This window comes from Podarcis raffonei, chromosome 2 (assembly GCF_027172205.1).
Source record: "Podarcis raffonei isolate rPodRaf1 chromosome 2, rPodRaf1.pri, whole genome shotgun sequence".
NCBI lineage: Eukaryota > Metazoa > Chordata > Lepidosauria > Squamata > Lacertidae > Podarcis > Podarcis raffonei.
In genome coordinates this window covers 63,763,560-63,786,770 of record NC_070603.1, presented here as the reverse complement: position 1 = coordinate 63,786,770, position 23,211 = coordinate 63,763,560, and the positions used below count along the sequence as shown (strand labels likewise).

The following is a 23,211-nucleotide window of genomic DNA, read 5'->3' as shown; positions in this document are numbered from 1 at the left end:
TAATCAGCGTCAGTAAACAGACTGTGGCAGAACTCTCAAGGTCTTCATGCTATTTCTGTTGGTAAATCATGCCAAAATAAGCTGCTGCAGACTTACCCAAAGTGCTTTGCTGCTGTTTACTTTTCTACAGTGGTGGCCAAATCCACACAAACAACCCAATCTCATCCCCCCCACCTCCAAACTTTAATTCTCCCTGCCCTGCTCCAGCCTTGTTCTCCGAGACTACTATTTTATCCACGCTTAAGCTGGGCATGCACTATGCTTGATCAGAGAATTGGAACATAATGGCAGAGGGATGGTACATTGCCTCCAATGCCTGTGTGCTTTCTGACACCTGTGCCCCTTCAATGGATCGAAAATTGTAATGGCTGAAGATGGTGGGCTTCACTTCTAAGTAAATATGCTTAGGGTTGCAATGTCTGTGATTTAACATGCGTCCATACTGAGTGAGTCTGAAACCGCCTGCTCCGCTCAACAAACTGGTCACAAGTGTGTCGAGCCACCCTATCAAATCCACCTGATACTTTTAAATATATAAGCCAATGCAACCCATTGTGGATTAAAAAGTGTAAGTTGAAAAACAAGGGGGAAATTAGTTGCCTGCACAGCCTCTCCGGCGGTACGTCGAGAGAGCATTCAGTAAAAATGCTGACAGGCCCAGAGCTGTTTGAGAGCCACTGGAATTTATGCCTGCGCATTTGTCACTTGACAAGCTCCCTGGATTTCTAAATGTCATGGTCATGACTTCCAGTAACATCCCTGAAACTCAAAGCTTCACATTTTCTTTCCATGCTGTCAAAGTCAATCCGTTATGTGGCAAGGACTTCCACTCCTTTCTTCAGAAGCTGAGTGCCAAAGATAAGAGAGAGTGTTGGTGAAAATAAAAAAAATTCTAGGATGGGAAGGAATGTAAAAAAATCATTACACTTGACCTCCTGAATTAAGAATGTAAGAAGTGACTTGCTTGACCAGACTGAAGGCCCGTCTAGTCCAGCATCCTCTTCTCAAAGTGCCAATGCAAAGCATGCGAGCAGGACCTGACTGCAACAACACTTGGGTTGGACTAGTGTCAAGGGCTGGACTGAGGAGGAATGGTGGGGGTCACCCCCCTTCTCCTGAACCTTCCTGAGAACAGGAGGATAGTATAGATTTAGAACAGTGGTTTGCAGAAGGGCATAGTTCAGAGGCTGCAGAGGGCAGAAGCTGGGAAATATTGGGAGAGGAACAGCAGGAAGAAGAAGAAGCACCAGGGGAGGGACAGCTGACAGTGTCCTTAGAAAGCATTCTTGACCCCCATCCCCTCCCAGAACCAGGCGGGCATTGAGGGTATTAGAACAGAGAGTTCAGAAGCAGAAAGCTCAGATTAGTGGGCGCAGGAGTGACATCTAATAGGGGAGACGTACGGGGGTGGGACTTTACTTGGAGCAACACCATGATAGAGAGAGAGACCGCATTCCTTTGTCTCTCACTGTAATTATTGAATAAACTAATTGGCAAGAACTCTTCTTTTTTCTCTGCTTCTTTGCTGCCACTGTAGGGGGATCCTATTCCCCAAAGCCTAATAACTAGATGATCCTCAGGGTCAGTTCCAAAACTGTATGATACTATGATTCCAGTTCCCAGTAACTCATATATAAAGGAACACTGCCTCTGACAGTGCAGGCAGAACAGCAAAGATATAGCACTTCTGAACTCAGAGCTGCTTATCCTATATTATCTACTGTGCCCACCAAAAACAACCCGTGGACTTGGCCAGCTGCAGCAATGCTCTAGTGCCAGCCTGACATATTTTTGTACTCAAAAGGGGGAAGTCCACCTCTCTTTATCCCTTAAATGCCACTGGGAGGGGTTGATCAAAGTATTTGCATAAGGCCCTTGATCAGAAATTGAGTCCAGGGTGATTCATAGTAATACAATCATTACACATACAGAGTTAGGAGTGGTAAAATGCCCCATCTGGAATTTGATGCCTTTGGAAGGTCTACTTCATATTACTTCATGCATAACTCAAGTTTTGTTTTTGGAGTTCTCCTCTGATTTGTACAGCCAATAAATTTTTCAGGGAACAACTGATCCCGTTAGCACTATGTTATTCATATAATACTACTATAACAGCAATGTGATTGCTGCAAGAATGTTAGAAGAATTGCAGTGAGTGTGTGTATAGTGAAGGTTTTTCAAAAAAGGAAACCAACCATGGGTTAGATCCAATGTGGGAGCCTGCTTGCACAATGGAAATCTGCTTCTGCAAAGGACTTCAAGATTACCTTCTCCCCCCGACTCTCCAGAACCAGCTCCAGAATGTCTCTCAACCATCCACAGCAGATTTGGGGCATGTGCAGGGGTCATGGAATCATAGACTCATAGAGCTAGAAGGGACCCTAAGAGCCATCTAGTCCAACCCCCCTGCAATGCAGGTTGGGGGTAGGGCAGGAAGGAGAAGCACTGTTGCATGAGCAGACACCCATTCACACTACATTGGATCTCACCCTCTAGAGTAAAATGATTTAGGGGGGCTGAACGGCTGCATATTGGGCTAACACCTGCACAGCCTGATCCTAAAGATGCTAACTTGGAAATGTGGATTTGCATCCATGGAAGCATAGGACTGCAGCCTTGAATGACCAACAGGAACATGAAAATGGTTGGTAATTAGATCTCTCTCAGTCAATTATTTCCTCACCCGGTAAAATATCTAAAACTGCATCCTTGAAAAACCATGTACCACTAAGGTCACTGACCCAGCTCCTAAAAAACTAAAGGCAATTAGAATTTCACCCAGTTATTAGATACATTACTGCACCATCATCAATCCCAAAGACAATTGTTAAACAGTCACAAGGTTTATTTTTAAAAGAAGTCCTCCAGCTTTAACGTTTATCAATTAACTCAAAAACAAAATATTGGCTGCAGTTTTTATCTGCTTTGTTGCTGTAAGTGTTTTATTTGTTCTTTTTTATTCTTTGAGGGATTTCAATAGCTAGCTAGAAACAGACAATGAGAGGTACCAGATAGTTCATAGCGGTTGGCTATATATTTCTCAGCAAAGCTTTTTACCCTCTTTCACATAGTAAGAGAAAGAACTGCTCAGATGCCCAGAGGATCTACAAACCTAAAAATAACTCATGAGCTACATGGAATCAAAACAAAGTATATCATTTCAAAAAATGCTTTTTGAAAACCCTGTTTTAAGCTCCCTAGCTACTCCCAGAAATCCGAGATTAAAGAATGAAGAGGCACTGTCTGATGGACTCAAGGAAATTTAGCACCATCCAGATGGATCCACATGTTCAGAAGGAGGAGAAAGACACATTCTCGCTTAATATACTGGGCCCATCATCAAGCAAAGAGCTGAAGTCCACAGGTCAAAGCACACTTCTTCTTCCTGCTGGATTCTGGCCTCCTTGTTTTCATTCCAGGCTATTGTGAGGGTTAAAAGAAAATGAGGTGGAGCTGGCAGGGTTATTGTCTCCCCCTCGTTCTAACAATATTTTCTACCGAGCCTTTGGTAAAAGGTACTCACCACCAGACAATGCCAGGCAAGATTATTGTCTGGATTCCATTCCGGTAGCAACATGACTGTATCTGGTGTGAGTTACGGCTTTGTTCAGGCTAGGTCTATTATGTTAGGAATGTTATCCAGTGTGGCTGAATGAGCTTATGGTAGGGTTTGTCAACTTCAGTGGTGAGGAAAAATGAGCCAGGCAGGGGTGGATTGAGTCAGCTGAGCAATCCCTTTGCAGGTGAGACTTTCTTCCTTTCTTTGTTTCATAGGCAGTGGCAGGCCTACAAGAAATGACCCCAAGACCTAGTGAGTGTGTGTGTGTGTATATGCACGTGAGTGTGCACGTGTGTGCACGTGCACAAACAAACACACATATATTCATCCCATGTAGTGATATAAGATAAATACTTTAAATATATAATGTAGCATCCTATATATAACCAGAGAAGGAAAACATTGCATTTTCCTTCAAATGCTTCAAGTTTTTGACAATAAAGAAATAAAGACAGGTTTCTTGGCAAGACAACTGACTGGCTGTTTGCCTTAGCAACAGCTGTGTGGGATATCCCCCCCCCATCCCCCATGTAAGGCAACATACGCATTTGCTTGTCCGCCTATGAAATTTCAGACTTTTGCTCCCACACATCAAAGCTCTGCATAACACAGGGCTTGCAGATCCATCTGGTCCAAGTGAAACAGGAACCCTGATTCCTCTGAGGATGTTGCACACTCATTGACCCTGGTGGGAAGACGTTTCCCTTGATGTGCATTGACTTGTGATGGAGAAGGTATTCAGAGAACTTGTATCATTGTGTAAAGCTCTCAAAAGTAGCCCTTGCATTGCCATGCTCTTCCTGTGGGAGTGTGGGAGATAGAACGGTGGGGGCAAAGAACTGCTTCTTTTAAGGTGAGCCTTAGCAGGTGTAAGTACTGCCACACCTGCCAGCAGCTCAGCAATGACCCAAGGCCTACACACATAAATGGCCAAAGGTAGAAATAAACAGGGCCCTGTATGACCAGGAAAGGAAAATGTTCCCCTTCCCTTCTTCTTCTTCTTCTTCTTCTTCTTCTTCTTCTTCTTCTTCTTCTTCTTCTCTCTCTCTCTCTCTCTCTCTCTCTCTCTCTGCAGTATCTGCATGTAGCTGATATATGAGAGCTACTAAGCAATGTTAATAGAGTGGAAGTAATTGCTACCCCTGCCCTTTCCGCTTTGCTACTTCTTGGTGGCATCCCTTGCCATACTGTCCCATCTGCTCAAATGAGTAGCGCTCATCTTTATCCTAGAGCAGTTAGCAGCATAGCAGCTGCAATGTCTACCATTGCATCTGCTGGAAAACATACCTTTATCAACAGCGAAAGGTAAGTTCACCAGCTTGCAGCCTGGCAACCCTGGCTGATGTACAGATGAAATATAATGCCTCACTCTTATAACTAGCACAGAAGAACCTCAAAAACAAATGGTCTCTAGATATTGCTGGTAGGTATCACATTCAAAGTAAAAGATGGCGGCTGCCCAAAATTGGGCAGATCCGTTTGGAGATTATTTGGAATATATATTGTAAGCATATTAAAAAGTTAACAGTAACAGAACAACACAATGGATGTGAACTTCTGCAGATTACACTAAAACACAAGCGATGTCCTAAGGTTATTCAACCTCCCAGCACTAGGCAATACCACTACAACCTGTGATTTTGAACCTATTTTTAATGGCATGCCATGAACAGTAAACAACGAGAGTCAGAGCCGAAGAAGTGTGACTTGCTCTCATCTGTTCATTCTTAAAGGAGTAGAACGGACGACTCCACTAGACCATGAGATCAGAAGATGGTATCGTCCGTTGGAAACAGCCTGGTGATACAGATACCTATCTGGCAAAGGTTGAACTTAAGTTTGTCATTTCCTAAGAATCTGCAAAACCACAAAAAACTTCCTCCCAGAGCATTCTGTTCCAAATAAAGAGTTCCAAGGAAGTAATAAACTTCCATAGCTTCTCTCATCAAAAAGCTACTGTTATTCAGATAAATGTTCTTATGGAATGTTGCTCTACTTGAAAGCTCTCTAAAGGACAGTTGCCTAATCCCTTGTGGAATATCCAAGAAGCCATGGAAGCTGTGGAGCTATTATCTCTGAAAGCAAATTTCCCCCAACACAGCATATTGGAAGCTGGGGCAGGACTCAACTAAACAGTTGTGCTAGTGGGAGCCAGCCCAGTGAATCCTGCTAGCACAGCAGGGCTTCTCCCTCTCTTCTTATCCAAATCAGCTCAGGGTGGGGGGTGTCAGGAGAACCCCCAGAACAGTGCATGGGGGGCGGATGAGGAGAAGGGAGATTGTTCCATCTGGCAATCAGGAATGTTTGCTTTGATGTAAGGATCATAATAGTGCAACACTGAATTCCTCCCGGGGATTGGTTCGTACCATCTCCGCCATTGAAGAAACAGCTGGGGCAGGACTCAACTAAACAGTTGTGCTAGTGGGAGCCAGCCCAGTGAATCCTGCTAGCACAGCAGGGCTTCTCCCTCTCTTCTTATCCAAATCAGCTCAGGGTGGGGGGTGTCAGGAGAACCCCCAGAACAGTGCATGGGGGGCGGATGAGGAGAAGGGAGATTGTTCCATCTGGCAATCAGGAATGTTTGCTTTGATGTAAGGATCATAATAGTGCAACACTGAATTCCTCCCGGGGATTGGTTCGTACCATCTCCGCCATTGAAGAAACAGCACATTGATAAAAACCATTCACAGACCCTGTCAGCCGGGACTCTTTACTTGTGATGAAAATACACACTTTAGTGAACCCATAACTGCAATCTGAGATAAAAGAAAATTTGCCAGTGGATTGTGCCTGGCCTGACGCCAAGTGAGAGGATCAACAAAAAGAGTCCATTTGACATACAGTAACACAAACCATAGATGATGAGCAAGGAATCTGAAAGGGTATAGATCATCACTGACAACTATGCTCAGATCTCCTGGGCACCATGTGGGAGATGGCATTTGTTTCCCAAGGAAGATCCAGTCCAGTCTATGCATGGCACTGAAGCTCACACGTGGCACCACCACAAAACCAGCCGAAGACAACTATCATTTGCGCAATACACCGGTATTCTAGGCTGACTTCATGATGACTCCTTTGCAATCACAGGGTGACCCTTTTGCCCTGAATAGTCACTCAGCATTTTTCCAGTGCCATAGCAGATCTGTAGTTACTGAGAGTGTAGCCCTGGGCTAATTTTGTCATGTCTGAATATGAGTTTAAAGGAATGCCAGATCCCAATGACTTGAGAATTCTAGAAAACTGAACTCATCAGCATTTGAAACTGCTCAAAAAGCTGAAACCTGTACCCACCAAGAATCATCCTAGTTTTGCAAAAAAAAATCCTCCATCAATTTCTGTCTAGTTCTCATTTTTGTAAATCATGCATTACACCTGCCAATTCTTTGCTCTACTAGGGGACTTGTTGGATGTAATACAAATTGGCAACAGACTCACCACTGCTTCCACTGTGGTCTTGCCTGTGTGGCATACTCTACTTTGGTTGAATTGCTGAAGTCAAGCTGGGCTGGCCCCACCACTGAGCAAAGTGAGACAGTCAGCTTAGGCAACTGATTTGGGGGATCATTCGTGAAAGGGCAGCAAATTGCTAGCTATTCAGTTATTGACACATTACTGACATGGAAAGGATATGCTTTCTGATTTTTCTGCCTCGGGTGGCAAAATAACTTGCGTGGCCTTGGGTACCATGTATCTTGACTTGTGGGTGCAGCATTTGCTACTTTGCTCAAGGAAGAAAGCTGCTGGGCTCACACTTTCGGAGATTAGTGCTACTAGTTGGCTGTAGCAAAATATCCGCTCCAGAACCATAGAATCCAGTGGCACCTTAAAGACTAATGACTAGCACATTTATTGTGTCATAAACATCCACAGGTACTCTTTGTAGTTGTAAGTATGAGTGTTCAACCTGCTTATTGCTCAGGGATGAGACTGAGCACTCACAAAGTCCTTTGCACAAACATCCTTCCAGCTTCCAAATTCTAGAAAGCTATCTTCTAAATTCCTGTCACTCAAGACCTGACTGGACAGTGCAGGTTGAACCTTGAGTCAATGTGATGGGTGAGACATTTGATTGTTCAGGCAGTTATAAAAATTCCTCAGAAAAAGGACATTGAATTTTTTTACTATAGAACAAAGCAGTGGTTTCTAAACTGTGTTCAGGGGAGTCCTTGGTTACTTATGAGAGGTTCATCAATGAGAAGGCCCACAGCGCAGTGGCAGAGCATCTGCCTTGCATGCAGATGTTCCCGGGTTCAGTTCCTGGTACCACCAGTTAGGGCTGAGATTGACCAAGGGCCCAAAATCCAGGACACCCACTGCCAGTCAATGTAGACAATTCTGAGTTAGATGGAGCCATTTGTCTGACTTAGTTTAAGGCATTTTCTCATGTCCCTACATTCCTAAGGAGGCCAAGTTGCCCAATGGCAATCTTTACTGTATTTCACAATCGCAGAAACGCTATGGGGTACCTTCTAAAGTATGTTCTGAGTGCTTGCAGGGCTTCATGCAGATTGGCCTAAGTGATGTGGAGGATACAATTTTGAATCAGGGCAAAAAAAGTAACATTGATGACACCCAGTGGCCTGTTCAGTGCTCCTTACAGCATGTGCCAGACTCTTCTCTAACACAGAGGGGTTCCCTGTGCAGACATTTGGGGTTTTCTCATCTCAGAAAGAAACTCCATTTTTAAACAGTTCTTTTTAAATGTAGAAAGTTTGAAAATTACTGGCAAATAGAAAAGCAAGGTGACTTGTCCAGTGTTGTGTGGCAGCCTAGTGGGAGGGACAGCTACAGCAACTAAACTTTCTGTGGCTTCTTGCCCACATCTCTCAAGAGGTTTCATCTGATTTAGCATTAGCAGGAGAATTGTTGGCTAGACACAGGGAAAGAGACACCATAGAGGTGGCTCAGAAGTATTCTTCTCCTTGGGTATTTTTAGTGCGGTGACTAGAGGGATAGACTAGGACCAACCATGATGCTCACCTTGGGCCAGTCACCAACCCTCCCCAACTGTTGTGAAGATAAAATGGAGAAGCGAAAAGCCATCTATGTCACCTTGAACTCCTTGGAGGAAAGGGGGGGGTATACGTACGCAATAAATAAATAAATAAAGTGACAGGTAGATTAAGTAGTCTAAAAATATGCATGGTGGATCCCTGATGCATAGAAAGCTTTGGCTGCAATGCCCAAAGACCCAGGCTGTGAGCAAAGGACGACAAGGCTGTGAATGGACTCATCCCCCAGAAGTGCTCTCCGGTTGGCAGATTATTTTTACTGACTTATAATTTCTATTTATACTCCCTCCTTTCTGGCTGTTGGGTTTCAGGGTGATAATAGATGGAAGGGCAAAACTAAGACAGGCTGAGCTGAGAGTGGAGAGTGAATAACATGATGCAAGACCTGATGACCAAAATATGGAAGATGTTCAGCTCCATCACATCCCACAGGATTCCCTTCATTGTTCTCCTCCCGCCTCTGCTTTCAGGCACCACAATCCACAAATTTGCAAGTCAACCCATTCCTTTTAGACCACCACATAAAGAAGGTCTGCAGAGGCTAGAGGCCAAATGTATAATTAAAGGCTGTGTCTACACTCCCATCCAGCGCTCTCCCACCACACAACATTAGCCACAGTCCATCTCTCTCCTGCCATTTCTTATGAAATAGTGCATTTTGATGCATTTCCTCCCAAAACCAGCCTCAATCCAAATTGAGAAAAAGAAGGACCTCGCTGCATTTTAAGCCCAAGCAGCCAAAGAGACCCACGTGCCTTTGGAATGAGGTCATCCCTACATCATGGGAGCTCCCAGTGCACTCTCTGTTAGTGCAAATCCCCAAGGCACTACCTGGAATAGAGGTACTGGGAAAGGGCCTTTTCCCTCCATCCCTCCCAAATGGCATTCCCAACACCTGCTGCGGCTGACCATTGCAATTCCTCTATTCTGCCATGCCAGCTACTGGTGACACCAGCAAGGCTGCGGGCATCATCGTTGCCCTGCACGGGGAATCGGATTCTCCAAATCAATGCATTTGGGGGGGGGGGGGGATGTGGACATGCAATAAACCTCCTCAACCCACAGAAAGTGCAAATGTTGGGAAAGAAGCAGAGGGAATAGCAGCAGCAACCTCAGTCACCCAGCAGGTCCTTCATCCTGCGGGTGTTTACCGGTATATACTGATCGCTGCCTTATACTAGAGGTTAAGTCTTACGGATGGGGAAGACCCTTAAGGGACGCTTCCCCTCCAAGAGCGGCTGTCCTTAGACTTATCCAAAAGCACCCTCACCACCGACGCGCGTGGCAGCTCTTCCCGAGGGAAAACAACCCCCAAGAGTTTGCTGAGGTCGCAGCAGGAGGCAACAGCTGGGAAGTTGGGCGGCAATCGCTGGACTCCGAGGGACTTCTTGCGAGCGGGCGAGCGAGGAGACGCCAACACCGCAAGCCGGCCAAAGAAGTGACATCAGCCGCCCCTCGACTCGCCCTCCGCGAGCAACAAGTAGCGCAACCAAACAAGCGCACCGGGTCCCGGGGATCCCAGGAGGTTTCGCTTGTGGGCGTGGGGGTGGGAGAGGTTTTACCTGGGGCCTCGTGGGGCAGGTCGCCTTGGCACGCCCCTCAACTCCCAGCCCAGCGGCCCTCCTTTTAGCTCGCCCGCTGCTCCGCATGAGAGCCCATCCGGCTGGAGGCGAGGAGAGCAGGCGCAGCTTTCACTTTCCTTTCTGCCCGCCGCTCCCCCGCAGCCCCTCCACCTTCCCCGCCCCCGCCTCTTACCTCCGCTCTGGACCCCGCGACTCCCCGCTTTGCCGCTCGCCCGGCTCCTCGCTCTCCTCCAGGCGCCTCCTCCGCCAGCCTCGCTCTCCCGCTGCCGGGGTTTTTTTTTGCACAGCAGCTCTGTGTTTGTTTGTCTGCTGGCGGCGGCGGCGGCTCCCTGGGCTCCTCCGAAAGGGAGATCGGGTGACCCGGCTTTTCGCAGCAACTGGCCGTGTCTGTCAAAAGGGAAAAGGGGTGGAGAGCCGCCACCACCCCAAACCCCCTTCTCGGACTCCCCACGGCGAGCAAGGATGGGCCAGCCGGGGACTTGACTTTGCCCCCACACGCTCTGGCTGCGTGTGCAGCGGCGGCAGCCAGAGAGCCGGAGGGAGTGCGCTGGCCTCAGCCCGGCTGACTCACTGGGACTCGCAAGCTTAGTGCCTGCCGAGGTGCTCTCGCTTTTTATTTATTTATTTCAACGCTCGCTCGCTCCTTCCCACCCCCGATCGCCACGCGCACTTCTTTTTTTCTTTTTAACTCATCACACAAATTTCTCCCCATCAGACATATAGCCCTTTTGGTTTCCTGCAGCATTATCCGCCCCCTTGCTTTTTTAAAAAAACAACTTGTCAGTTCCCTAAAAGGTGAACAGGAGTCGTACCTGATAGTAGCAAACGCAGCTTAGGCGTTGTGCAAGCGCAGAGATCAAAACAGTCGCTCCTCCGCTCCGTCCTCCGGGCGGCTACTGGGAATCCAGGCACGCCCCTCCTCGATCCGAAGCTGATCCCAGGAGGAGGGGACCGGAGGGCAGCTGAAAATGGCCCTCGGCCTCAGTTTCACGCAGGTGACAAGGTGGGAGGAAAATGTGGGGGATGCAGCCCCCAATTAGGGATGCCAACTTGAATAAAATATTGGGAGGAGGGCCAGTAACCCACCCCACCCCCGCATAATCGACCACAAGATGTGGGGCATGCACAATGCCCATCAACTTCGGGGGGCAGCCCCCTCATATATTTTATGGGGGGGGCAAAGGGATCTCAGCCCCTAGGAGTTGGCTCCAATGTCCCCAACAGGTTACCAAGGCAATGTGACCCTCTATATTTCTATTTATATGTTCTCCATCCTCTCTGAATGAATGAACAGAAGTCCCAGGGATGAGGAATCCCAGGTGAGGAATGATTTGCACTGTGCTGGCCTCTACTGAGAGGTAACGTTCATGCCCCATGTTTTTGGAGGATAAGGGGCAAAGGGTCATATCTGGTACTGCAAGCTCTGCTGACACAAGGGGGCTTCCATGCAGAACTATGCTGTTTAAGTCCACCTGTGTACCAAATTGCAGAGTTCACACTATTGTGGCAGTAACTCAATCTTTGGGAGCCCACATGCGCCTTATTCTGAGGCAGAAATGTCCCATCTGCAGACATCTCTGGTACTGGGATATTTTAATGTGCATGAAATTGTAGCTTTCCTCAGCCATTTTGGGGATATATTTCAAGAATCTTTTTTTGAGTGAATTCTGAAACCAAATACGTTTAAATGCACCTGTCTTTGCCTTCCTATACCAGCCAAGTCAAAGATCAACTGTGAACTCCCCAACATCTTTCTAATATAATGCAGGTGGCACCTTCAGTTCATGTTCAGTTTGTCTACTACCCCCCTCCTTTTTTTACTTAGAACGTTAAGAGCCATCACTATGACTCCCATCAGCTCCTGCCAGCTGTGGTGTCTGGGGCTGATGGAAGTTGTAGTCCAAAACCTCTGCAGTACACCAGGTGGGGGAAGGTTACCTTGATGTCTTCTCTACCCCTGGATCTTTCCCTTTCTCTCCACTTGCACTGTCCACCAGTCTCTCCTCTCATCCAAGCTATTAACTCTTCCCTTTCCAGAGTCTTTGTTCTGTGGTACATCTGTGGCAAATGCACAGTAAATCAGTGCAACCTGGAGAGCCTGGCCGCAGTAATTCATGCGCCAGTAAGCTCAAGACTAGATCATTGCAAATGCTTTATCCTTGCGCCTAGTCCAGAAAGCTCCAGCTGGTGCGAAATGTTGTGGCAAGACTTGATGGGAACAGACTACTGCCAGCACATAACTTTGGTGCTTAAAAGCTTGCACTGGTTGCCCATATGCTACCAGGTGAAGTGCAAGGCTCTTGTATTAATTTACAAGGCCTTTAGTAACTTGGTTCCATGGTACCTTAAGGAATGTTTGATGCCTTAGATCCCTGCCCAATCACTGAGGTCTTTATGGTCTCCCCATGGCTTGGATGCATGACATGCGTCCACCCAGAGCCAGTATTGTGGGTCCAATTCTGTGCAACTCCCTTCGGACAGACTCCCTCTCTATCAGATGTCAAGGAAATAAGCAACTAACTGACTTTTAGAAGACATCTGAAGGTAATCCTGTTTAGGGAAGTTTTTAATATTTGATGGTTTATTGTGCTTTTAATTCTGTTGGGAGCTGCCCAGAGTGGCTGGGGAAACCCAGCCAGATGGGTGGGGTATAAATAAAAAATAAATTATTATTATCATCATCATCATCATCAAACTTCAGGCAACGTGAATAATAATAATAATAATAATAATAATAATAATAATAATTTATTATTTATACCCCGCCCATCTGGCTGAGTTTCCCCAGCCACTCTGGGACGTGAAGAGTTCTCAGCAGCCCTTTTAATCGAGGCTTTCTGACTTTTTAATTTTAACCGATTTTATCCTTTGTAACATTTTTTGTAACTTCATTATACACCACTTAGAAACTATGGCGTTAGGTGGTATAGAAATTGTTGAAACAAGTAAATAAATAAACCCATAGATTCAAGTTGTGCAGACACTGCCTCCGAGTCAAAAATACCTTTATCACCAATATCACCAACTGCGCAACAGCAAGGGCCCATTCATAGATTAGGTTGGTGCACAGAGGCTTCCTGAAACCTGCCAAGCAAAAGCAGATTACAAAAGTGGCAGCTGTACATAAGGAAGGGCTGTAGCTCAGTGGTAGCAGAGAATCTAGTTTACATGCAGGAGGTCCCTGGTTCAATCCCTGGCATTACCAGGTAAGGCTGGGAGAAACCCTAGTCTAAAATCCCAGACAGCCATGCCAATCGTTGTAGACAATCCTGTGTAAGATAGGCCTTTCAATTATAATACTGGTTAGCTTTATGACTGCCGAATGTCAAAACAGCAAAGGCGCCAGATAAGCTAATAAGCTATATCTTTCAAGTTGTCCCTATAAAACATTACAAAACTAATCAGTCAAGTTTTAAAGTCCAAGCATCTCCAATCACTGGCCAGTTTTGAGAACTCTAGCTGAAACAGTTTAAGGTTTATCATTAACAATGTTGGCAGGGCAAACCTTATACTTCAGGGCAAAGCACCACATACGTCTAATTTCTATATACTATAATTTCTATATACGTCATAGCTTTGGTTTATGTAACAGCTCTGCTATTTAATTGTCATTCTAAAAAATGATCCACGAACAATTGTTTTTCACTTTGGAAAATAGACTGCAGTTCCATCGTGTCTGCCAACCTGGACTCTTAAAGTAACCCAACAATTTCTGGAAATGGTTTGTTGGTAGGCATCATAGCATATGAAAGGCCATGCTGGATTAGCTAAAAAGCTCCACCCATCTCCGCATTCTGAGCTAAGGGCAGTTTTTCAAGATGCCAAAGTTTCATCAGTTTCTAATCCTAATTGGTTCCCGTGAGACTCAGCAAGTCTAATCATGGGAATCCCAAAGCAAGGTTTTTAGACAAACATCCACAGATATATACCGGTATATGTGGCTTTATAGAGATGAAAGATTGGTGTGTAGATTCTAAGACAGACAACCATACCCTGCACAGAGCATGCTAGCATCAAAACCTGGGGCAAGAGATCCTACAAACTATGGAAGAGAATAACGGAAGGATAGAGTTTTCATGGGCACCCTTGGCTAGGCCCACCTGGACTGAGGCAGCTGCCTCAGGTGGCAGAATCCCATGGGCCAGTGCCCTTGCAGGCACCCTGCCTTCCCCTACTGCCACCCTGGAGAAGCAAGGCTCACATTAAGCCCCCCAGGTTTTAAATGTACAGTGACCACATTTAGAAAAATTATAAACACGCACCTGAGAACACGCTCTCTGCATAATAAATGGCACCTAACATGTTACAGTGGTACCTCAGGTTACTTTTGCTTCAGGTTACAGACTCCGCAAACCCTGAAATAGTGCTTCAGGTTAAGAACTTTGCTTCAGGATGAGTACAGAAATCGTGCTCCAGTGGCGCGCCGGCAGCGGGAGGCCCCATTAGCTAAAGTGGTGCTTCAGGTTAAGTACAGTTTCAGGTTAAGAACGGACCTCTGGAACGAATTAAGTACTTAACCCGAGGTACCACTGTATAAGCCTTTTTCAGTTGCTTTGCTGGGGCAAAATTTGCTGTTATCATAGACCTGGTGTAATGCCTGGTCAGGCCCTTCAGTATATTCTCCTAGCACAAAAGGTGGCGGAATGTAATAAAAATTAATCATTAAAGTAATCGAGAAATAAAAAGTCAAAGGAAACTCAGATCCAGCTGAGCAGATCTCTGTCACTCACTAATCAGGTGAGTGCAGTACTGGCTAAATAATTCCCATCTCCACGCAAACATTAAAAGCTGTTCTGATCTGCACCTTTTATGTGTGTCATACTGGAAGCTACTTCCAGCTAATCTTGCATCCTAGGAAAGTTATGATCACCATCTCAGCCTCATAATGGCCAAACAAGCAGCTACTTGCCTTACCCACAAGAAAGAGTGAGGTTGTCCCGTCCCCCACACACAAGTGATTAGCTTGCTGCTCTAGGCAGTGTGGCAACAACACCCACATGAGAAGGAGAGCAGGGGTGAAGAGCCTCACCATGACGGAAAAATACTGAATGATACTCACAGGAGTGGGCGAGTACTGGCTGCTAAACCATACATTCAGTGTGATTCAGGAGAAGCAGCACTGAATCTTATGGGATTTATAGGCAAGTAACTGAGCACAGGGCTGCACCATCAGTGACCACATGGAACGTATAGTGTTTTTCTTTCTTTCCCATGACAAGAATCAGGGCTGGGAGAAAAAAGTAGGGCTGCACTTACTTGCTTTCCTAGGCTCAGCCACAGGAGAAATAAGGACTCGCTTCACTTTCACCACTTTCCATTCTTGACTCGGGTCGCCGTTTTTGCTAAACCCAGGCTGGAGCAAGTCCAAAGCTGGCCTTGGAGAGTCTCTCGTCGTGGGGCACTCACCCCCTGATATCAGCCCGCTGCCATCTCCCTTGAACGGTAGCATATCTCCACTGGCTTTCCAAGATTCCTGCAAGAAACTCTTTCTTGCTGACTCTTTTATCTCTTGCTCTGCTGGGCGATTCTTCCCAGCTGGGAGACATCTTTGACTGCTTTCTCTCTCCTTTCCTTGCAGGCCTTCCAAGCAGCCATATCCATCAACCAAGTCAGGCTTGGGCTTCTTAAAACTGTATGGATTTTGCTTTGCTTTGCTGGTCCCAGCACAGCTGGATTGAGGTTGGAGACAAGGTTGCCGTAAGGTCGCCTCTAGCATTTTGTCCCTTTCTGCACTCTTACTGGGAAGGGTTCAGACAGTGCTTCATTGATTGGGTGTAGCAAGGACTAGCCTTTGATTTCTTCTAAGGGGAAAAAAAGATAAACCTCTACAATTCTGAACACTTGTCCAGGAAAGAAGGTTGAGTAAATAATTGCCAGGATGCTTTAATGCACTAATCTTTGCCCCGGCCTGAACAAGAAGATATTGAATGCAGGAACAGAGAATAGGATACCAAGTGTGGGTGTTGCACTTCTTCTTTTCAAAGAGGAATTGCAGACCCTTTGCTGTGAATTATTCTCTGGGAATCAAGCTGATCTTTCTGATGCTTCTTTATGGCCTTTAGCTGCTCAAGATGATCAAAGTGGAGCATCTTATGGAATTCTCCTTGTCTACTGCAGGTATTCAGAGCAAACAAATCTGTAAAGAAAGAAATGCACAACATTTAATTTTTAAACTTTGTCTCTTGCAGGAAAACATGGATCTCCAGCTTTTCCATAGTCTACTTAGATGTGTGGCTATACTGTTATATTTTAAATAACAAATGGTGGCTTTGCACTAGTGAAAGCATTTCCACACGTGCAAGGCAGGGCCCCTGATTTTCACCAATTGTCCCTTTCTCACTGCAAGACTCCCCATACCAGGCAGGCCTTTAAAAACTAGTCATGGGGGTTGGTAGAGTCTATAGAACAGTGTAAGGTACCATACATAGGACTACAGCAGGAAGGGAGGATGCATGAAAGGGTGCCGCCAGGCAGAAGTGATGTCCGCCAGTGCAGACGTGGCCAACCTGTGCTCCTCCAGATATTGTTGCACTAAAAGTCCCATCATCCATGCTGGCTGAGGATGATGGGATTTGGAGTCCGGTGATATCTGGAGGGTCACAGGTTAACCACCCTTATGAAACCGTTTAAGTTTAAATTGAAAATATGAATCTACATTAGCTTTAGAACCATAGTGTACTTAGCTTAAAGGGGACCTGAAAAGTATCTAGCCCAGAGTTGCCCATAGGAGTTTGGGAACCCAGGAAAAGCATTGTAGTGTTTCCATGGCAAACCATGAATTAGGTGAATCCCACCCTATGTTTTTTTGCTGGTAGTTGGAGATCGTACTTTTTTTAAAAAAAATTTTTTATTTGATTTTACAAAAATGAGTTTATAACAATACCAAATGTATATCCATATACAGAGATTTCTCTGAATCTCACGACTCCCCCCCATCCCTTCCATGAGTCCTATTGTGAACATTTTCAACTGCAGATTATTTCATAATCTATATTTTGTATTCATCCATATTCACCATAATACCTGCTACATTACAAGTGATATTAAAATTCTGCTAATGTTTTCATCTGCTTACAGTGGTCTCCTAAGTAAATTATAAATGTGGACATAGTATTTTTAGGCCACACACATACATTTCTAGGTCAGAAGCGAGCTATAGTGTTACAGAAATGCTTCTTTCTTCTCATACGGCCTCGGTCCAGTATATCTGAAGGAGCGTCTCCACCTCCATCATTCTACCTGGAAACTGAGGTCCAGCGCCGAGGGCCTTCTGGCGGTTCCCTCACTGCGAGAGGCCAAGTTACAGGGAACCAGGCAGAAGGCCTTCTCGGTAGTGGCGCCCGCCCTGTGGAACGCCCTCCCATCAGATGTCAAAGCGATAAACATCTACCTGACATTCAGAAGACATCTGAAGGCAGCCCTGTTCAGGGAAGTTTTTAATGTTTGATGCATTTACTGTATTTTAATATTTTGTTGGAAGCCGCCCAGAGTGGCTGGCGAAGCCCAGCCAGATGGGCGGGGTATAAATAATAATAATAATAATAATAATAATAATAATAATAATAATAATATATTATTATTATTATTATTATTATTATTATTATTATTATTATCATCATCATCATCATCTTGAAATCTGACGTATTGTACATAAAAGAGTCAAATTACAAATACTACACTATGAGTGAACAGTCAATAATGTTTGGCTCTAAATTTTAGTCTCAAATTTAAGTTAGATTCTATTACATGGAGAATAAAAATGTGATCTACACTTAAAACTGTGGTTACATATATCTAAGCATCAGGCGAAAGCATTCCTCTTCTCCCAGGCCTATGTATTTTTGTGTTTTTATATTGTAAACCACCCTGTGATCTTTGGATGAAGGGTGGTATAGAAAATTAAACAACAACAACATCATCGTCCTGTCAATATCTATTCAACTCATTTTAATTTTGTATTATTGTTTTATACATGTATACCTGCTTTACTGACTTTATGGCTACAATGGAGTGTAAATAATATGTTGTTCTAGTTAAAGCTTCCCCGTTCCTTTGTTGTGTTTGGGTGCACATTGCAATCACTTTGTGGTCTTTCATCCACATGCTAGAATTTACATGGGGTGGATTAGAACAGGCACCATATGGGAAAGGAAGGAAAAGAACTCTATAAAGTGATGGCAGTGAAGTTGCTCTAAGCCAGGTGTTGGGAACCTTTGTCCCTCCAGATATTGCTGAACTACAACTCCCATCAAACTTGGCCAATGGCCAGGGATGATGGGAGTTGTAGTCCAGTAACATCTAGGGGGTCAAAGATTCCCCACACCTATTTTCGGTCAATGAATAAATAGAATTTAAGGCAGAAACAGAACAGACTTTTCTTACTGAGTCATCCCTGTAGTACTGAGATGACAACATCCCTTAACTGTCGTCCAAGAAATGGTTAATTTTGCTTCTTCTCAAAGATATGTGCTTCATTCATTTTTGGCTTTGTGTTGTTGTTTTTTTAAAGAAGAAGTGATGATAAAACACCCAAAGGGGCTTCTTTGATGACTCAAGTTCGCTGAAAAATTCCATACATTCTGGGATGGCAGTCTTAATCTCCCTGACCTGGGAGTTCATTCTGCTTCTTCATCAAGAGTCACATCACCAGGCTAATATTCAAAGAGGGCCTAGACAGAAAAGAATCTGTCGGGTACAAGAGAAGAGATGTGGTAGGCACAGGCAGGTGTAAAAACTCTTGCTAGCTGGGGCTCTTGCGGCATATCTCTTCCTTTTCTTCCATCTCTGATTTTCAGTTATAAACAAAGATAGATACAATAAACTCCTGCTATAAGCAAAGACAAAACAATGGAACTTAAAAAAAAAAATCCCACTCTAGCTGATCCCAGTTATATTATCTAAAGCCCCCCCTAGGAATACCCAGGATTACCTAGGAAGATGCTAAGAGGCATGGGGGGGGTCATGAAATGTGTAATTAAAAGCTGGCATCATTTGATCAAGTTCATCAATTTTGCTGAATTAATTAAACCAAATACAGTGGTACCTCAGGTTAAGTACTTAATTCGTTCCTGAGGTCCGTACTTAACCTGAAACTGTTCTTAACCTGAAGCACCACTTTAGCTAATGGGGCCTCCCACTGCCGCCACACTGCTGCCATGCGATTTCTGTTCTCATCCTGAAGCAAAGTTCTTAACTTGAGGTACTATTTCTGGGTTAGCGGAGTCTGTAACCTGAAGCGTATGTAACCTGAAACGCATGTAACCCAAGGCACCACTATAATTTTAATTGGCTTCTGACTAAACATACCTTTGTAAACTGTTTTGAATTTTATTTTATTCCTTCCAAACATCTGTTCTGAATAATGCTTTTATAGTATAGGGTCAGGAATGCCAGCCTGGCCCCACGATTCTGGGTGTGCATGGCCCTGGCACTGAAATTTGTGGATGCCCACCCCCTTCATGGATAATTTTGTGGGTGTCCGGGGCACCCAGGGCCCCAGGGAGCCAGCACCTATGGGTAGGGGTAAAGTAGGGGGAACTGGGGATGAGTTTATAGAACCAAGTGGGTGGAGGCCCAAAAAAAGTTTGGGAACTGCTAGCCTCTGTATTGCCCTCTATGGCACAGCTCTCCTCATTCTACTGTGTCCCACCTGAATAAACCTCACAGAACTTTGCCCGCCAGGTATATATATATCTGCTTGTGACTTAAAGCCTTCAGCATCTGTTGGCTTGAGGAGTGGCAGGCATCAGTTTCAAGCAGTAGGCTGGAAGTCCCCCATAAAAAAACCGCCCTCCTGCCATGTTCCTCAGATAGGAATGGCTCTGTTTCAAGAGGCTTGCTGAGGAGAATCTACTGATGAGTGAGTAACAGACAAACACACACACACACACAGTTTGAAACGGAGCAGGCAGATGGGAGTGCTTACTCACAAGTAATTAGTCTGCTGTTCTTTTGCAAGTGTGAGCTGGACACCCACTGAAGAAGAAGAGGAAGAGGAAGAGGCGGCAGTGTTGGGAGAGCTTATCTGTCTTTCTCTAACAAGGAACCTCCCAGTGTAAAACCAATTTAAAGGGCCAGTTTCCTCCCCATTAACCTGCCTGATTCATGCCTTATCAGCTTCAGAGGTCTTGTTCCATGTGTCAGCCGCCTCCAGCCCTGCCTGCTGCTGTCTGCTTTGAGGCAGCAAATGACAGGAGAGACCTGATCGTGCAACTTATTCCCAAGGGAGATTCCTCTGAGTCTTTATTTTCTTTTAGATACCACTTTCTTTATTTGCTCAGAGCTTTCTGTCCTGTGTTTCTTTAAAACCAACTGCTCAGCTTTGGGTATTTTTACCATGGTGAATTTCTTTGTATTTTGATGTTCTTTGTTTGCCATAGCTAAAGAATAGCAAATGGGTATTTCAGACAAACCAACAACAGGTTAAACTGAGCAATTTACAAGGATGGTAAAGAAATTTGATTCAGCTTGCATTTAAAGGAGAACTTTCTCAGTTTGCACTTTCTGTAACAATAGGCAAACTGAAATTTTGCAATCTTACAAAATTCACGCTTTTACAAATTTCTCCAACCAAGTAAGGCGTACAAAAATGCATGTACTAGTGTAAAGTGTGCATATAAATGCATAGATTACTGAAAATAACACAAAAACGCTTTGCAAAAAAATTATATATTAGGGGGAAATACACACAATTTGGGAAAATTTTACATACAGCAAAAATGTGTATATTAGGAGAATTTCCACTGAAATACTGGTGTATTTTCAGGAGAGCTTTTTAAAACAAGAACAACCCCCACCCAAACTGATTAACATAAGAAATGAAGTTAAGATTGGAAAAACGAGTAACTGAGAAAAACCAAAATTGACATGTTTGCCCATCCTGACATGCAAACAAACTTCAATGGTTGCTCCACAAGTGGCCCACAAGGCATTGTTCTATGCACAGCAGACACAAAACAAGGAGCTCTGAAACAAAACTGTCTAGCCAAAGAGCCCTATCCACAAAATAGTTATATCAACATCAGAATAAGGCTGATTTTATTGGGATGCAAGCTTTCTGCATATGAGTGCAGAGAGGGTAGACTTCTATTGGGGTAGGGAACTTTTTCTGGTCAGTGAGCCAGATAGTTATCACACCAGCCCCTGGCAGGCCAAATGTGCAGATGGGTGGGTGTGCCCATATGTCAATCACCTGACATCATAGTGACACCAGGTGATGTTGTGCTTTGAAGGCCTGATTGTTGGTACTTCAAAGCACTGTGCTGGCTATCTGAAAGCCCTTTGCAAGGCTGATTGCGAAGGGCTTTCAACCCAGCCTGCTTGTTTAAACCCTCAAGGTTTAAGAAAGCCTGAAACTGATATCTCCTCCTCATGCTGTAAGATCATTATGGACTGATTCACACATGCACTGGAGTATAGTACGTCAGAGCTTTGCTCTGTGTCTTCCATCACACAGAACTTTGACCAAAATAAAAGTAGTTATGCCACATCAGCCTTAGGTATATATTGTTCTGTGCTGCATGGCATACAGTGCCATTGGTACAAACACTAGCGTCCTCCAGAAGCACAAATAGAGGGCTTATTCTGGATGTGATGGCTGAAGTCATTATGAATGTCAATGTGTTTTAATAGCAGCTTTAAATAAGTGAATTGGATTAGGGCCCATGGCAAAAGTGGTGAAGGGGAAGGGTTGGATTTCCCCTCTGACTAGACTGCTCTGATCTATATATCTTCACCTGCACATCCCATTTTAGCAAGGGGGAAAGATGTCACAAGTGTTAGTGGCAAGGAAAAAACTAGGTATAAAAGGAGACCTCCTGGATGTCAAGATCTCTTTGGTGAGAGAACCCTAGCAGAGATTTAAATTAAATTTAAGTTTCCCTCTTCCCCCAGTATAGAAATATGATCACACATTTGTTCAATTAAAAAACGGTTCACTTACAAACTCTTCAAAGGTCAGGTTCATGTGATTTTCCGTACATCAGTTGGAAATGTTGCACAGGCAGTAAAACTTGGTTTAGTTACAGTCCTGAAAGTTCTTAAATTATTGGTATATGAACTCAAGAGTGTCTTGTTACAGCCATGCTCTTCACACACAGAGCGTCCCTGGTAGACTGGAAGGGAACAAAGCTTGTCTCTAGTCCCTCCCAAAACGAGCTAAGCCTGGCAGGACAGCTTACTCTATGCTCTTAGCCTCTTCTCGCATTAATTAGATGTAGGCATGTTGGTTATATGAGACTAGTAGTCCCACAAGAGTGAATGCATTAATTTTGTGCATTATGTCATATTTACTTAGGCCCTGGTAGGCACCTGGAAAGTCCTGGTAGGTATTAGGTAGGCATCTAAAGACTATGTTTAGATATCTAAATGTGGCTTACAATCTCAATGGGTGTGAACATCCAGCAATCTCTATTGGATTTCCTAGAGCCAGATTTGGAAGTCTGCATGTGTACTAAGGCTGGGAGATATCAACTTTTCAAGATCACAGTGTTCAACATCGCAGTTGAAAAAACAAGATGCATTGACCTCTGCCCACAGGGTTGGGCTGGGACAATGCAGCTTGTTTGCACCACTCAGCTGGGGGAAGGAAACACCACCCCCCCCAGCTGAGACAGCCTCTGTGCTCTCGCCACTGCGGGGAGTGGAGCATCAGGGGTCCTATAACTACAGGTACTCACTGCGGGGAGTGGCAACCACACTCCCTCAGCTGAGCAGTTTCACATAGCCCCCACCCATATGAGGGCAGAGTGGGATGGCAGTTTCACTCAGCGATATATCACTGGTGAAACCACCCCCCCTCCTGAGTCTCTCTGCTAGCAGCACCCACTGGAGGAAGAAACTCTTGAGTGAAGCCGACTTCACAGTTTGCTCCTCATATTGGTCCTGGGCAATATATCAATATATCTCCGAGACCTAATGTGTACATTTTGCACTCTGCAATTTCTAGTCTCCTGGACTCAGAAGTATAGAACCTACCCTGTAAGATTCTGTATGCTTCCAATATCATGCAGCATGACCTCTGAAACCAGGAACTGCCAGCTTTTTGATAATTTAA

The 23,211-nt window shown here is 44.8% G+C and overlaps 1 protein-coding gene across 2 annotated transcripts in view; it reads right to left on the bottom strand.

The window, feature by feature from the left end:
- Window positions 1-23,211, bottom strand: part of SYNPO (synaptopodin) — a 74,411-nt gene that overhangs the window by 38,337 nt on the left and 12,863 nt on the right. The window contains exons 2-3 of one of the 2 annotated variants that reach the window (XM_053377032.1): window positions 16,155-16,293; window positions 15,414-15,958 (exon numbers count right to left, since the gene is read on the bottom strand). In XM_053377032.1, coding sequence (XP_053233007.1) covers window positions 15,414-15,873 — 460 coding nt within the window. In that variant the 5' untranslated portion in view covers window positions 15,874-15,958; window positions 16,155-16,293. Of the gene's footprint in view, window positions 1-15,413; window positions 16,294-23,211 lie in introns of both variants that reach the window. The other variant, XM_053377031.1, reaches the window with a different exon arrangement.